At 45.3% G+C, this 16,188-nt stretch overlaps 1 protein-coding gene and 1 long non-coding RNA gene across 3 annotated transcripts in view; one reads left to right on the forward strand and one right to left on the reverse strand.

Moving 5' to 3' along the window:
- The window catches only part of HK1 (hexokinase 1), a 61,963-nt gene that overhangs the window by 17,447 nt on the left and 28,328 nt on the right, over positions 1–16,188 (reverse strand). For both annotated transcript variants that reach the window (XM_077350545.1, XM_077350544.1), the window contains 6 exons: positions 11,754–11,873; positions 10,326–10,421; positions 8,287–8,386; positions 8,009–8,192; positions 4,723–4,878; positions 853–1,086 (listed from right to left, as the gene is read on the reverse strand). In XM_077350545.1, the coding sequence (XP_077206660.1) occupies positions 853–1,086; positions 4,723–4,878; positions 8,009–8,192; positions 8,287–8,386; positions 10,326–10,421; positions 11,754–11,873 (890 nt within the window). The remainder of the gene's footprint in view (positions 1–852; positions 1,087–4,722; positions 4,879–8,008; positions 8,193–8,286; positions 8,387–10,325; positions 10,422–11,753; positions 11,874–16,188) is intronic.
- LOC143843849 (uncharacterized) lies at positions 10,827–14,670 on the forward strand. The gene is made up of 2 exons (XR_013233713.1): positions 10,827–11,045; positions 14,031–14,670. It is a non-coding gene; the product is annotated as an uncharacterized LOC143843849 (long non-coding RNA).

The raw sequence follows: 16,188 nt of genomic DNA on the forward strand, positions 1-16,188 counted from the left end.
ATCTATAGAAACCAATTACTTCCACGTCAAAGCGGTTAGGGTGACCTTAAAATGAGAGATCAAGACTTTCTCATCAACCAGTATGCTGCAGCCATTATACTTAATTTTAATAGCTTTGAATTTATGCTTGTAAATTGGAACCAAGCCAGACTTATTTCCCACATTTTGTTCAGGTGTTCTGTGGCTGTGAGGGAGTTTGGGATCCTGTTGCTGCTTAAACGTCAATGGAATCTGAAAAGGGGGCTGTTCTCTTGTTCCTGACAGTGTATTACAAACTCAGATTGTTCAGTGGGGGGGGGAATGGAAAGAGGGAAAACTACCCTAAATATGGACTCATAATTTATTACTATGCACGGATGTTAGAGAGGCAGTTTCTGGTCTCTCTCACACACCAATGCCAATGTGCCAATAGCACTTCAAAGGCTTGGCACTGTTCTGCAGAGTATTGGAAATTACTCCCTTGCATGTGCATGTACAGGACAAGATAATGCACCTAGGCAAAAAAATTACAGAGATAATTTAATCACACAGGCAAATGAGACTTCACCTTTTGTCAGGCGTCTGCAGCAAGTATTCACAAGCCCTGTTTACTGGAAGCGCCTATCCCTACTAAGAATATGCAAGATAACCAGCCTGCTCCATTACTGGTTCCTTGGATGCTTTTGAATATCTTATACTGTGATGTTAAAGGAAACCGGCTCTCTTTTATCTATATCAAGTTTTCTGTTTACTTAGGTCAAGTTCTGAGCACATGTCCAAATGCCAGCCTGATGCGCTACACGCCTGACCTTTGCAAGAGACGATCCCTAACAGGTGCCAAAGGATAATTATGGAAAGTGTACAGGAACTCACTGGGGGTGCATCTTGTAAAGAGAGCCGTCAACCCCCACCGTGGTGCGGAGACGGCCGACCCCCTTATTGTCCCGGAGCTGGTTCAGGATGGCCCCCAGAGTTGCAGCCACCAGGTTTGCAGAGCGGAATGAAACTATCGTGCACACATGTTGGACAGCAATGCAGTCTTCATGGGAGGGCTCAACCCCAAGACGAGTCAAGATCTCTTTGGCTTTATGCAAACCTTCCTTGCTCCTAAAAAAGAAAAAACAGAATTACAAGACTGAAATGGATGAAGAATTTCACAGCTGAGTAACACGATCTGATGACAAGTTTCTTGTCAAGCGGGTGGTGCTATAAGAGCCCAAGAACACATTACTGGAGTGCCTCCAAGAAGTGAGTCATCTGAGGTGCAAGAATCAGGTTGGCACAGTAGAGACATTGCAAACAACAGGGCAAAATGACCTAAAGAGGCTTTCATGTCTGGATCAACTAATAGAATTAGCAGGTGGGTCCTCCTGCTGTTAGAGCTTGGATACGACCAATGTGTCCGACTAAGGGCAAAGTTTTAAGAAGTCAGCCTTTTTGTGGGTTGCATGGTCAGGAAGCAGAGCCAGAAGTCAAATCAAGGATGCAGCTTGCTGCTGATAACATCCACACAATCTTCAGGATTACCCATAAGCAGTTCCATGAATGAAGCTAAGAGCAATTTCATCAGAAGCATTACGGCGCCAATAGATTTGCCAGTGTTTCACTGGCCTCCAAGGAATACAGAAAGCCCTAATGCAGTACAGACTGTGCAGAAAAGTCTTAACTAGGAATAGTTCTATCCCTGAATCATACCTACATTGATGTCTCCTATTCACTTTTGTGGCCTCACTACAGCATAAACAGGTTAAGATCTTTCCGCACAATGTGTTTCCTGCCTTTGCACACAACTCAAACACATCCCCCTGCGCTTGCCCCAGCCCCATAACACTTCTGGTTTTGGAAGCAATATTTCCACCCGCCAAGCAAAGCAATAGCAAGAATGTTCAATATCCAGGGGGGAAATGCAACCATTAACCTAGACCGCACATTCATTGTTACTGCAATTGATGCTTCACATAACATTGCATGTGAGAAGCACCAGCTGGAATGCAATTATCTTACAAAGGTATGTTTTGGCAAGTTCTTCAGATTTTTTAATTCTTTAGAGCAGGCCTTTTTCAATCTTAGCGGAGTAACCCCTGAAATATTCTTCAAGCTTTGAGTAACCCTGGCAGTGATGTTGGCTAGTCATGACTCCCCGTCACACCCCTGGAAGCCAGATGGCATCACTAATTAAAAAATCAGCAATCTTGCCTGAGCAAAACAAAGAACCATTCATCTCAGTTGTCATAAATCCCACCATGCAAAGCAGCAATTCTCCTCAGGGGGAATAATCTGTGTGATTTGGAGATCACCTGTAACTTTGGGAGATCTCCAGGCCCCTCCAGGCCTGAGAATATATTTTCCCAGGGTCGGAAATAGCTGCCAGGGCAAGGAGAAACCTGGGAAGAACATAGAACTGGAAAAGGGGTGGAAGGGAAGAACCGAATCTGCTGTATTCTCCCCCACCCCCTGCATTGACTCCTCTCGTTTTCCCCCTCTTGGAATTTCTTCTCAGAGCCCAGCTGTTAGAAAATGGCTGGAGAAGCCCTGTGGCCCGCAAAGGGATTCAAGCAGAATTCGAGAGAACTGTGCCCAGTGCCGGAGTCAACCCTTCAAAGCAGCCATTTACTCAAGGGAAATTGATCACTGTAGGCTGGAGATGAGCTGTAATTCCAAGGGATCCCCAGGTCCCACCTGGAGGCTGGCATCCCTCGCTGAGAGCTACTACATCTGGATCCAGCGCAAGGTCTGTGCACACCATGAACAAGGATGCCTTTTTTTCCAGCTTCCAACCTCTCTTTTAAAAAAAAAAAGCAAAGTGGATTCTAGCCTTCTTGATTATTATTATTATTATTATTAGATTTATAGCCCGCCACTCCCTTGCGGCTCATGGCAGGTAACAATATCGCAAATCCCCATTAAAACCCCATAAAACAATAATAACATTGCCAATATTGCCGGCATGGCAAGAATGGCAGCTCAACTCCCCCCCCTACCTCCCACTACTAGCGGGTGGAGAGGAGGTCCTGATGATGTTTTGCTTCGGGTCCAGAACCCGAGTCCCCGGGGGAGGCATAGATCTATTATCAGCCCCGGCCTCAACCATAAACCTGGCGGAAGAGCTCCGTCTTGCAGGTCCTGCGGAACGTTGAGAGATCCCGCAGGGCCCGCAGCTCTCTCGGGAGCTCATTCCACCAGGTCGGGGCCAGGACCGAAAAGGCCCTGGCCCTGGTCGAGGCCAGGCGTGCTTCCCTAGGGCCGGGAACGACCAACAGGTTTTCACCCGCAGAGCACAAGGCCCTGTGAGGGGCATAGGGCGATAGGCGGTCCCTCAGGTATGTGGGTCCCAACTCGCGTAAAGCCTTGAAGGTTAGAACCAGAACCTTGAACCAGATCCGGGCAGCAATTGGCAACCAGTGCAGCTGCCTCAGCACTGGCTGGATGTGGGCCCTCCAAGATGTGCCAGTGAGGACCCTAGCAGCTGCGTTTTGCACTAGCTGAAGTTTCCGGATCAAGGACAAGGGAAGGCCCGCATAGAGCGAGTTACAGAAATCTATTCTGGAGGTGACCGTTGCATGGATCACTGTGGCTAAGTGTTCGGGGGACAGGTAGGGCACTAATAGTCGGGCCTGGCGAAGGTGGAAAAATGCCTGGCCCGCTACTTTTTTGACCTGCGCCTCCAAAGTCAGGGAGGCATCAATGGCCACACCCAAGTTCCTGGCCTGGGACGTGATGGTGAGTTGCGTCCCTGCCAGGGTGGGTAAGCGCGCTTCCTGGTCCTGCCCCCTACGTCCCAGCCACAGGACCTCCATCTTGGAGGGGTTGAGTTTCAGGCGACTCTGCTCAAACCATTCTGTCACTGCTTCCAAACATCTAGCGAGTGGTTCCGGGGGGGAGTCCGGGCGGCCGTCCATGAGGAGATAGAGCCGGGTGTCATCAGCGTACTGGTGGCAACCCAGTCCAAAACTCCGTACCAGCTGGGCCAGAGGGCGCATATAGATGTTGAATAATGTGGGGGAGAGGACCGCACCCTGAGGGACCCCACAAGGGAGTCTATAGGAACGCGAGAACTCATCTCCCACTGCAACCCTCTGGGTCCGGTCCTGGAGAAAGGAGCGTATCCAGCGTCTGTGCCCCGTATCCCCGTGCCAGCAAGGCGGTGGACCAACAGCTCGTGGTCCACGATGTCAAAAGCGGCTGACAGGTCCAGAAGAACCAGCACTGCCGACCCCACCCTTATCCAGCTGGCGACGGAGGTTATCCAACAGGGCGACCAGCACCGTCTCCACCCCGTGGCCAGGTCGAAAGCCAGACTGATATGGATCGAATGCCGAAGTTTCTTCCAAGAATGTCAGGAGCTGGTCTGCCGCGGTCCTTTCAACCATCTTGCCCACATCTTGCAGAGATGTGTTTGTGAAAGCAGAGACCACCACCAAGATTCCGAAACAGGACAGACAGTGAAACAGAGACAGAGTCCCAATGTATTCCAACTATGTATATCAAGAATTTTTCAAGGGCCAAGTCAAAGCCTCCATAATTAATGGCAGCAATTAGCAGAGGCTCTTCAGCCCATGATAAGTCTCTAATGACATCTGGATGCTGGGGAAAAAATTACCACTGGCTATTAACACAGCAATTCCCCCCCCCCAAAGAAAAAGCCCATCCAGGACCAGGAGTTGTTCTCAAAAGTTCACCCTCCTAATCATCATAAAATGACATCAGCTTGAAAGCTTAGGTAAAACATCAGAAAGCACTTACTTTTCTATGGCAGAAACATGTTTAGTTTCCAATTTTCCTTTGGTTAAAAGCTCTGGAGTGATTCGCCCTTCAAAGATCAGACCTTCTTTTGCCATCTTCACAAGGATAAGCCGGACAAGTTCGCCCATATACATTCCACTGACCATCTTCTCAAACCTGTAGTGATAAAACAGAGACATCGCAAATAAACCTTTGAGCTGCCAGTGGAGTTCTGAGCCCTGACAGAGCTGTCAAAATTTGGCAGGGTCTGTAAAATGGCGTTCTTCCACCAGGCCTATGTTTGAGGCCAGGATGAATCAAAAGTATTGTGAGCTTTCCTCCTCTCTTCTCCATGTTTCTCCCACTATTTTAGATTTTTTCCTTGTGACATTTCCACTATTTAGGAAAGATATATTTTCCATTATGTTTGTGCGATATCAGACTCCTGTCATTCCTGTCACTTCATGTTATTGTTTCCCGGGAGAAGGGAACTTTTGTGACTCTCTGATTAACTTTGACAACAAAGGATTTATTAACCTGTTCAACATTAAGGTTTAGAAATCTACACATCTTATACAGGCTGTTACTTGGTATAAGATATATATTCACACTGTATGCTTATGAACATTCTGCTTCAACTGTCAATTCTGTCAGAAGTTTGGGCTCTCCTTAAGCCCACGAGTAGCCTGTATTGCCTGTGCGTAATGAGGCAGCCATGACGCCTCTCTTTCTGAAACACACAAACTTGTTTGATCCAGAGAATCCCCTATGTCCCCTCTCCCACCTAACCTCCGCCTCAGACCCCTCTCCAATTCCATGTCTCTCTGACTTCCCAACTCCCACTCGACCACTAACTGCCTCTGGAATTCTCTCCCTTAGAACCCTGCAAGGCCACTCCCCCTTCTCCCTCAGGAGTGGCCCCTCCCACTAGGGATTTCTAGGTCCCATACAAATCCCTTTGGGCTCCAGCCTATGTGGGTCCATCACAGCCCTCTACACCCTAGCCCCATAACATAATTGCCAGGTAAATGGCTACTAGAATAGCAAAGCCTCGAAATTATTTTTATTGAACTTCAGTATGTTTTTATAGCGAGGAGGAGCAGTCTAGAAACTGAACTATAAATAATACATAAATAATAAAAGCATGTATAGATTCACCTGCATCGGTACAGCCTGATTCTTCACACATTTACTCACGCGGCCCAACTTCCAAGGGACCAGTGCCCACTAAGCGTGCATTTGACTGCAGCCTCTAGGTCCAAATCCATGTCCACCCATGTCAGATTTTCAGGGTAGCACTGGGTAAATCAATGTCTCATCATCTAACCTACTTCTAAGAGCCGTTGAAAAGATAAAATGGCATGAGAATACAGGGTTGGATCCCAAATTCCACAAGAGCAAAGGGGGAGGGGAGATTTTCATTGATTCTCTCTTTCCATTACAGAGTCACACATCCTATCATTCTGAAGGATTCTCCTACACCAGGATTTGCATTCCGGGGAATGCAGGAGGCTACAAAGGACAGTGTATATTTGCAAAGCCAGTTTATATTGGTCATCTCCCCCTAAGCCTTTGAGCTCCTCTTGTGATGATGACAATTAAAGGCCAACCCAAATATCATCTAAGATGGCCTCAACATGGCAAGGATTCTCCTTTTCCCTCTCATCACTACTCCAAAGAGGCAGATTGCACTGGCAACAGAGCTTCCAGATGAGAGCTTTGTGCAGTTTCCTCTGTTAGCCGCAGTTTTTCTACCATGTCACCAGATAATTTGTTTGGAGCCTTCATAAAATAATTTGTAATTGCTAGGTCACTATAATACTAAGTTGAATTAACAGTTCCTCAGAATTCCCAGCTTGCAGGCACAAATGTAAGTGGGAAGGTATACCAACTACAGCAGGTACTCAAGGCCTACATTTTTCTAAAAAAAAATGAAAGCTAAGAGTGCAGAGGAAGTAAGTCAACTGTGGCGATAGACACATAATGCTATAACATGACAGCAATTTGGCCTGGGAAAGACTTTGAATTGTGATAGTGGGGGGGGGAGTAGCTGCTATGAGTTGAGATAAATGGCACCAATGTAGTCAGGACATCTAGAACAGCACACCTTCCCACCCAGATGGTGTGCAAACACTGTTTGATCATGACCTTTCAAAAATATATCAGAACAAGTTTAGGAAAGGTTTGCAGAAAATGGGGAGAAATTTGCAAAGTGGATGATTTGAAGACAACACCACATGGATGCACCTTCCTCACCCAGTTTGAATACTCAACCAGAACAAAACTTTCTTCCAGAAGCAACCCAGAATATCTCAGTGTACCATTAAGATCCAGCTGAATGCTTTATTGAATTAAACTAGTATCAAAGCCCATTTTAAAAATGGGCTTTGAAAGGAGTCCAAGGAGTAAGGGAAAGGCCAAGGAGTAAGGGAAAGCACCCCCCTCCGCCAGCACTGCAGCCGAACCAGCTTCCCATTGGCCCACAAAGCCCTCTCACTGCCTCGCTTTGCGGTCCAATGGGAAGGGAACCCCCCTGCCGGCAGTGCAACCGCGGGAGCTTCCTGTTGGCCCACAAAGCCTCTGCAAAGCGGCGAGAGGGCTTTGCAGGCCAATGTGAAGGGGAAGGCCACCACCCCCCAGGCGCCGAGACCGCACCAGCTTCTAGTCGGCCCGCAAAACCCTCGCGCCGCCTCTTTGCAGGCCAACAGGAAGGGAAAGACCCCCCACACACACCGGCAGCATGACTGCGGGAGCTTCCAGTTGGCCTTCAAAGCCCTCTCGCTGCCTCTGTAAGGCAACGAGTAGGCTTTGCAGCCCCATGGGGAAAGGCCCCCCCTCCCCCCACTGGCTCCTGTTGACCCGGGCCAATGGGAATAGAGTCCCCCACCCCCATGGCACTTGCATATGTCCTGGGGAGCGTCTGAGGCAAACTCCTGGCAATGCCGGCAGAGAGCCCCTGGGCAACTGGGTGGGCGGGAGTGGGCATGGCCTGTGCAAGGCATGGTCCAAGTATGTGCCGATTGGGTCCTGCCTCAGAAAGGCCATGCCCACTATCTGCCCACTTAGATTTCCCTTTAAAAATGTCCAGAGCAGCTCTGTATGTGTGTGTATGAGTATGATAGTGAGCTCTCCCTCACTGGCAGTCTTCAAGCAGCAGCTGGATAGATACTAATCATGAATGCTTGAGCAGAGGATTGGACTAGATGGCCTGTATGGCCCCTTCCAACTCTATGATTCCAAGTATTACTGATTAAAGAAATCATGATTATTTGTGGTCAGTAACAATAGTAACCTATTTTTTACTTACAGTTGTTTCCCAGGATTAAGGGAACCCCGGTCAATCTCTCTGTCAAACTCTGTCCGGATGTCTTCTAAAGTTCCATCATCTCCAAAGGCTCCCCATTCTGTGTTGATGCACATCCGCCCTTCATCACCTTCCACCAGATCAATGTGTCTCATTTCCTCCATGTAACAAGCATTTGTGCCAGTGCCTTAGTAAAAAGGAAAGGAATTAGCCAACCAATGGAAATACAACATAAAATAGCAATATGCATTGCACTAAGTAAAGGGACTGAAAGTCAATACCGATAATGATGCCAACTTCACAGCGCTGGTCATCAAACCCACAAGTCATCATTGTGCCCACGGTGTCGTTGACCACTGCCATGATTTCTGCTTCATAATCCTTTAAAATGAAATGGAATATTTCTGATATTATGCAATTTCGACCATTGTTATTAACATATTTTGACTTGCATATTCTTTATGTCCCTGAGAGATCTAATGCTTAGATCAGCTAGCCAGTTGTATTTTCCCCAGGCTTACCCACCTTAAGAGTCTTGTATCCTCCTCTTCATACAAATTCCCACAAGCCAAAAATCAGACTGCAACAAATCTAGGTTGATTTTGGAAGCAACCATTTATATGCCAAAGGTAGCTGCATAAAAAGGACGTTCGGCTTATGTGCTTGTGTCCTTAGGAACAAGCCCCATTTAGTGAGAGTTGCATCCAAGTAGGAATGCCAGTTTTTGGGCTGCATGCTTCCAGCACTCTACTCCAACTCAGAATGGTCTGTCTAAAGCAGAGGGAGCTCTGCTATAGCAAATGTGCCTAGATTCAGACTCTGAATACTTTTCATATTTGCTTCATGAAAATATCGTGAAATAAGCAGACACCTTAAGAAGAGGTATGACCCAGGGCAGCGTTCATGGGAGATTTTCATTCAGCTCTCAAGCTGCTGGAGTACTGACTAAAAGGCCAGTTCTCCCAAAAACTTGTAATACAGATCAAATGCCATTAAGAGCAACATAATGAAATTCAGGACCACATCTGAAACACTGTCCATTCTTGAGAACTCCCAAGTTTCATACCACTTTTTTTTCTGTTTTCAAAAGAATTGGTAAGAACTCAGAAGTTGAGCTGTACAATAAAAAAAATGTAAAAATGTTAATTATTTATTATAGTGTACAATTAAAAACAGAATAAAAACTACATAAAAACTATACAGAACTAACAGTACATAAGACTAAATGCGTTTCGACCCTACTGAGTCTTTCAGTGGTCAGAACTGTGACAATACACTCTATATAAAATATTTAAACTCAGTATAAAGTGTAGCTGAGTGGTTGAATGGGATCTGTATATATATACTTTCTTCTGATGCACATGAGATACACTCTCAGCACATAATTATATAATAGCAAAGAGTGGTGAGCCTAGGCATATGCCACAGGAGGTGGTCTCCAAAAAGTCTAAAATTTACATATATTGGTTGGAGCCATAATTTACAGTTTTTATTCTGTTTTTAATTGTAAAAGGAAAAGGTAAAGGTCCCCTGTGCAAGCACCGAGTCATGTCTGACCCTTGGGGTGACGCCCTCTAGCATTTTCATGGCAGACTCAATACGGGGTGGTTTGCCAGTGCCTTCCCCAGTCATTACCGTTTACCCCTCAGCAAACTGGGTACTCATTTTACCGACCTCGGAAGGATGGGAGGCTGAGTCAACCTTGAGCCGGCTGCTGGGATTGAACTCCCAGCCTCATGGGCAAAGCTTTCAGACGGCTGCCTTACCACTCTGCGCCACAAGAGGCTCATGTGATCTAATGCTTAATTGTACACTATAATAAATAATTAACATGTTTACATTTTTTTATTGTACAGCTCAACTTCTGAGTTCCTACCTGTAAAGGTTGGGTTGTGTTCCTTTTTTGGTTTTGGTTCAAAAGAATTGGTGTCAGGAACCAGCATCAGAGACTTGGAAAGCAAGCAGGGATCCAAACGTGACCCTCAGGCTGAAATGACTGCCCACCCCAGATCTAACTGTTCTGGAACGTTACTGGCAGGTAACTGCAAAATTCAACTTCCATCTTTTTAAAAACAGTGAAAATATCTTAGTGGCACAAAATGTATCCCAATCAAGCATTTACTATCAAAATATTTATTTATTATTTACTTATACATATATATATTTATATACCGCCCTCCCCTGAGGCTCAGGGTGGTTTACATAAAACTTAGCAGAACAGGGAATAGTACAGATAACTCAGCATAGCTATAAATGGTAACAGTACAGTAAATAACAGAACAATATATGAAATATATGTGTATTTAAAGGACAACTTTACCCCCCGTTTCTTGATGGCTTTGTTGAGCAACTGCACCACATCAGCTCCTTCGACGCCGCTTGCTCTGTAGCGTTTTGTCCAGGTTATTAGGTAACCCTAATAAAAATAAACAAGTTACAATATGAGATCTAATAAACAATATGCTATTTTTCTTTCTTTATATACTCATTGTTTCAGTTAAAAATGAACCACAGGTCACTTCACACATGCAGCAACACTGTCCATTCTGGCCCTACAAACTTGCCTCAGTCTACATGGAAAAAGCAACCTGTGTTTTCAAACCACATGGATATCCAGATGCTCACATTTATGACAATTGCGGTAACACTACTTTTGGATCCACCACAATTACAGAATCACAAAAATTCATGCTTTGTTTATGCGTGTTCAGACATGTTGTAAGGAAACCTCTGGAGCCTAATTTGAGTCTCTGAGGTTCCAGGAGGGAGGGGTTCTGAAAGCTCTGCTCCGGAATCAGCCCCTCCCCTCGGTGTGCATGACAGTTTAACGGTCGTCTTCTTCCTCTCTGCCTCTCTCCTGTGGTGACGGCTTTTATTGCTGTAAAGTCAGCCTGAAGAAATCTACGAGTAAATAATTACTAAACTCACCTTCAACTTTCTCAGTTATAAATATGTGTGCTGTCTATGTAATCATGAGCCACTTTGAAGAAACTGCAGACTCTGCTACACTAAAAGAAGAAGGTGGAATATCCTGCATCTGGTGAGTGCTGGGATATTACCACAAGAGAAGAGACAAAATATCCAATCTCTAACCAATTTAACAGTGCCATCCTAAAGCAGAGCTTAAGCTAGAGGAGCCCAATGACACTTGATGGTGTCATATCTTGAGAGGTGAGAGAGCTCCACTGGGAGATGAATTTTGAACTCAACAGTCTACTGTTTTATATAGAACTAGCAACAAAGTCCATTGTATCTAACAATACAACGGCGCTAGCTCCCCCCCCACACACACACTCACACCTTGGATAGGCCAGGAACGGCCTCCTCCCCTGCCAACCCCAAAAGGCCCGCAGAAGACTCAGTGGGCCTTTCTGGGGGTGGGGGGAAGTGCTGGGGGGGAGGCCACTCCCGCCTGCCCACTCTGCAGGCCTCAGTGGGCCTTTTCGGGGCAGGGGAAATCACTGTGGGGGAATTCCACTCCTCCCCATGGCGTCCCGGGCAGCCCAGCCAAAGCCGTTTGTTGCATGGATGGCCAATCAGGGACGGGACAGCCAGTACAGGTTTTCTGATTGGTAGGTAGGCAATGAGTCCCAGTTCTTCCCAGCACCCTCTTACCCTTTTATTAAGGGGAACAGATGCTGCATTGTCAACAACAACCGTTTATCAAGGCATCAGTCAGTTGTATCACCTTTCTTTGAATGTTAACACAGCTTTTCTTTCTTGTATCAAATCTTTAATGCACTCTTACCTCATCTAGCTTGGATTGCCGACATGGGAAAGAAAACGTGAAACCAACAGGTAATTTCTTGTCCTTGATTTCTCGTTTCTCCATGAAATCTCCTAAACATTCTGCAACGTGATCAAAAAGCTAAGAGGAAGCAAGGAAATAAAATTATATTAGGGAGTCCAATGAAAATCTAATTGTATTTCCATCTTCACAAGCATTATGGGGGGAATGGCGATCCTGATGTGTAGTTAGAGAGTCCCTACCAGCAACACTGTTTTGGTGGCAGCACTGAAAATGGCATTTAAGACTCAAGGCAATTAATACAGGTTTGAGCAAATGTCCATGTAGGAAAAATACCCTCCTTTTGAGTTATGACACTCAGCAGACTTTTCCATGAACAACTTTCATAGGGCTTATTAAAAGAAAGACTGCTGCAACTCGAACTAACTTTAATTGAAAGTCAGTTCCCTGGCCCCAGAGAAGCATGCGTAGCCTCGACCCAGGTCAGGGCTTTTTTGGTCCTGGCCCCTATCTGGTGGAATGAGATCCCAGAAGCTGAGGGCCCTGACGTAGCTGTCTCAGTTCTGCAAGGCCTGCAAAATTATTGTTTTAATGGGGTTTTAACCTGTTTGCGTGTAACCCGCCAAGAGTCTACAGAGAGTGGTGGGATATAAGCAAAAATAATAAATAAATAGATAAATAGTATGAGATATTCGGCAACAAAGCCCATTACAGTCAAAGTTTGCTCTTGTTCTCCATGCTTAGAAGATCAGAACATTATACCTGTACCAGATGCAAGATTTTAAGATTGAAATCTTGTACACTGTACATACAATTTAGGGTAGGGATTCTTGTCAACACGTTACTATATCTATGTACAAGTAGCTATTTTTCTATTTCTCTGCAGTCACTATCAGCAGATAAGTTGGAAAATGCATGCCCCTTGTTTCATTGTTGCTTTTAGATATCATATTGTTCCTCTACACAGTTAACAGAGATTTAACTGTGCTACATTAATTTTAGTAACACTGAATAAAGCTTTCAGTTTTGGACAACTAAAGACTTCAATCTTCTAAGCAGGTGCTCATCCCCAACTCTTCTTTAACCATGTAGCTTCAATTTGCAGTTCCTAAATACACTGGAAGCATAATCAGAATTAAGATGCTGACTCCATGCACAATAAAATGTCTTCTCTTGTACTTTAAAAGTTAATGCAGATCATTTTGTTTTTTCCAAATGCAGCTCTATGCAGGCAAACTGGGCATTTCCTTGTATATGACCAATGCTTAGGGTTGCCAGCTCCGGGTTGGGAAAAACCTAGAGACTTTGGGAGTGAAGCCCGCAGAGGATGTGATTTGGGAAAGGGAAGGACTTCAATGCGGCATAATGTCATACAGTACACCTTCTAAGTGTCAATTTTCTCCAGAGGAATTGATCTCTATCTTCTGGAGAGGAGCTGCAATTAAGGGAGGTTCCCAGGTCACAACTGGTGGCTGGCACCCCTATGCTGCAGTTGCTTCCATGCTATGAATCAAGCCTGGCAAGCACAACAATATGAATGTAGGAAAAGGCAGTGTGACACAACAGTGTGGTCAAGACAGGCAGCATCAGAAAAGCACCAGTGATACATAATAACTATTAGATAAAGGTATCCCCTGTGCATGTCTGACCCTTGGGGTGATGCCTTCCAATGTTTTCATGGCAGACTCAATACAGGGTGGTCTTGCCAGTGCCTTCCCCAGTCATTACCATTTTACCCCCCAGCAGCAAGCTGGGTACTCATTTTACCGACCTCGGAAGGATGGAAGGCTGAGTCAACCTTGAGCTGGCTGCTGTGATTGAACTCCCAGCCTCATGTACATAGCTTCAGACAACATGTCTGCTGCTTACCACTCTGCACCACAAGAGGCTCTTATGCAATAATTATTATTATATGCATTTATTTGACTTTTATACCACCTATCCTGGTAGACTGGCTCTGGGCAGTATACAATATAACATGTATATACAAAAGGATAAGAATTTTAAAATTAAAATAGTTAAAACAACAGTAATAATGACTTCTAGTTAACATTAACCAGCATCAGCAGTCTGGTATCTCGAGTCTCCTGCGGTCTCAGTCAAGTCAGACAGTGGCCTGGATCTCCCGCAGTGGATGGTAGGTGATAGGCACGGGGGTAGGCGGGGCCCGAAAGAAGTTAGGTGTATATATTAACATCCTTTCTGTGCATATCATATTTTGCTCATTTCCTAGTGAATGGGACACAGATGGTCAACTCTGCCCTCTTTCCCCAACAGGTGCAGTGGACTGTCCTCAGTGGCTAAATGGAAGCTCTGTGTTGAAAGGCTATGTCCGTCTGAGTGCCAGGGGCTAGAGGGCTATGAAAGGGGAGGAGCTTTGGTCTCCACAGCCTGCCTCCCAAGAGCAAGTGGCTGGCCACTACAGGAAATGAAACGCTGACCTCCACGGACTTCTGATCTGATCCAGCATGGCTCTCCTTAAATTCTCTTTTTGTTTTAGGCTGAAAATCCACTGGATTCAGTGGATCCACTGGAAAATCCACTGGAAATCCACAGCAGATGACAATGTAATGTGAGCCAACTGAGAGGACTGACATGGGCTCTGGTATCAGGTTCTTTGTGCTGAACCCTACAAGTTTTGTTGCCAGTGACAAAGGATTGCAAACAACAGTCCCCATTTTGCATACTGAAATGGGAAATGACTGGAAAGTTTTTAAGGTGGTCTCTGGAGCGAAAAGTCTGAAAACTATTGCCGCAAGTTACTGATTTTTATCTCTAACTGGGATTGTCTGTATTCAACTGTTCTGATTGCATACATCATCATCTTATTTTACTGATTTGTTGGGAAAGTGTGCAAAGGCTAAACCAAGAGTCTTAAAAATCAAATAATTATTAAAACCTAATTTGTACTGAAGAATTCCACCTGAGAAATATACTTAAGTCACAAAAAGTGGGTGGGGTTCTGAACATTTTGACACTTGATCCTAAAAAAATTTATTCCAGGGCCAAATATTACTATTTACACTATTTCTGTCTGTAGAATGACATTTTTCACAATCCATCCAGCACAGACTATCACTCTTAAAGTGAAGATCGACTCAGGTGGGCAGCTGTGATGGGCTGAAGCAGCAGAACCAAGTTTGGGTCCAGGGGCACCATGAAGACCAACAGGTATCTGAACAAGTGTGCATGCAAATGAAAGCTTATACCATTAATAAAACTTTGTTGGTCTTAAAGGTGCCACTGGACTCAACCTTTGTTCTTAAAATAATGGTTCATTATTTTAATCTATCATTACCAATCAAAGTAAAGGGAAGAATAGGTGTTGGTGGCAGAAATTGGAGTTGGACTATCAGTCCAAAATGGACTTTTGACCACCACACCCTCATCCCAGATGTTCCACAGTAACCCAATTCTACAAAACTCTTTCAGGCACATTCCAACACAACATCTGCAAACTACAGCAGCTGGGCAGATGTTTGAGAGAGCTAAGCAACCAAAAGTGCACAGCCAAGCCTTGGGATCCGCTTGCTTTGTTTTATAACAGCAATGTCCAGTAGCCCCTCCAAGAGGCCTCTAGGGTCAACAGCCATGCTGCTTGGACCCTCTCCTTAAGGCAGGGCCTGAAAAAAGCAAGAGACATGGCAATGGATGGTATAAGGTGGGATCAATCCATGGCAGGCTAGCCGATAACAGATTCCAATACCTGTAACTCTCAAAGGCGCTCTTAGTGGGTACAGAGCAGGAGAAATTCCTCCAGCTCTTCCAGGCCAGCCTGAGTTGTGTGCATGTGAGAAACAGCAAGAGAGAGAAAGAGCATGAAAACTGTCAGAGCCTAGCCCGTTTCCCTCCCCTCCTACCCCTGGTCTCAAGTGGAGGCACAGAGGTTAAGCTTGCTACCACAGGGCTGGCCAGTGAGCTAGGATTCTACATGCAGGGGAGAAAGACTCTGTGGGGATCTAATCCGCACCTGCTATCCAAACAGAGGTCCCCCCTGTCATCTACTGTTTGTGAAATTCTGGGCTTAGAAAAAGTGTCTTGGATTTTTTTTCTTAAGTCAGTAACAATTGCAAACACACACACACACACACAAACAGCAACAACAACAAAAACCCAGACCAATAGCAGAGATAACTGTTTATGTGTCCATGCACATGAGAAAAGCAGACTTTCTAAGGTGTGGCTTCTCTGTCTTGTTGCCTCTTTGCATTCCACTTGGCTACACTCAGTTTAAATCTTGGCTGCTTTTCTGCAGTGTTGTGAATGCTTGGAAGTCTAGAAGTGTTTTGAAGATCAATTCAGTGAAAGCATCCATGGCTCTAGATGAGCAGCTCTGGCACACACTAGGGCACCAGGGGTTCTGTGCAGGGACACGTGCCTTATTCATTTCAGGTTTTGGGAGGGTCAAGTGTGGTGTGTCGCATGGGGGAGTTCC

The sequence above is a fragment of the Paroedura picta genome, chromosome 8 (assembly GCF_049243985.1).
Source record: "Paroedura picta isolate Pp20150507F chromosome 8, Ppicta_v3.0, whole genome shotgun sequence".
NCBI classification, from domain to species: Eukaryota; Metazoa; Chordata; class Lepidosauria; order Squamata; family Gekkonidae; genus Paroedura; species Paroedura picta.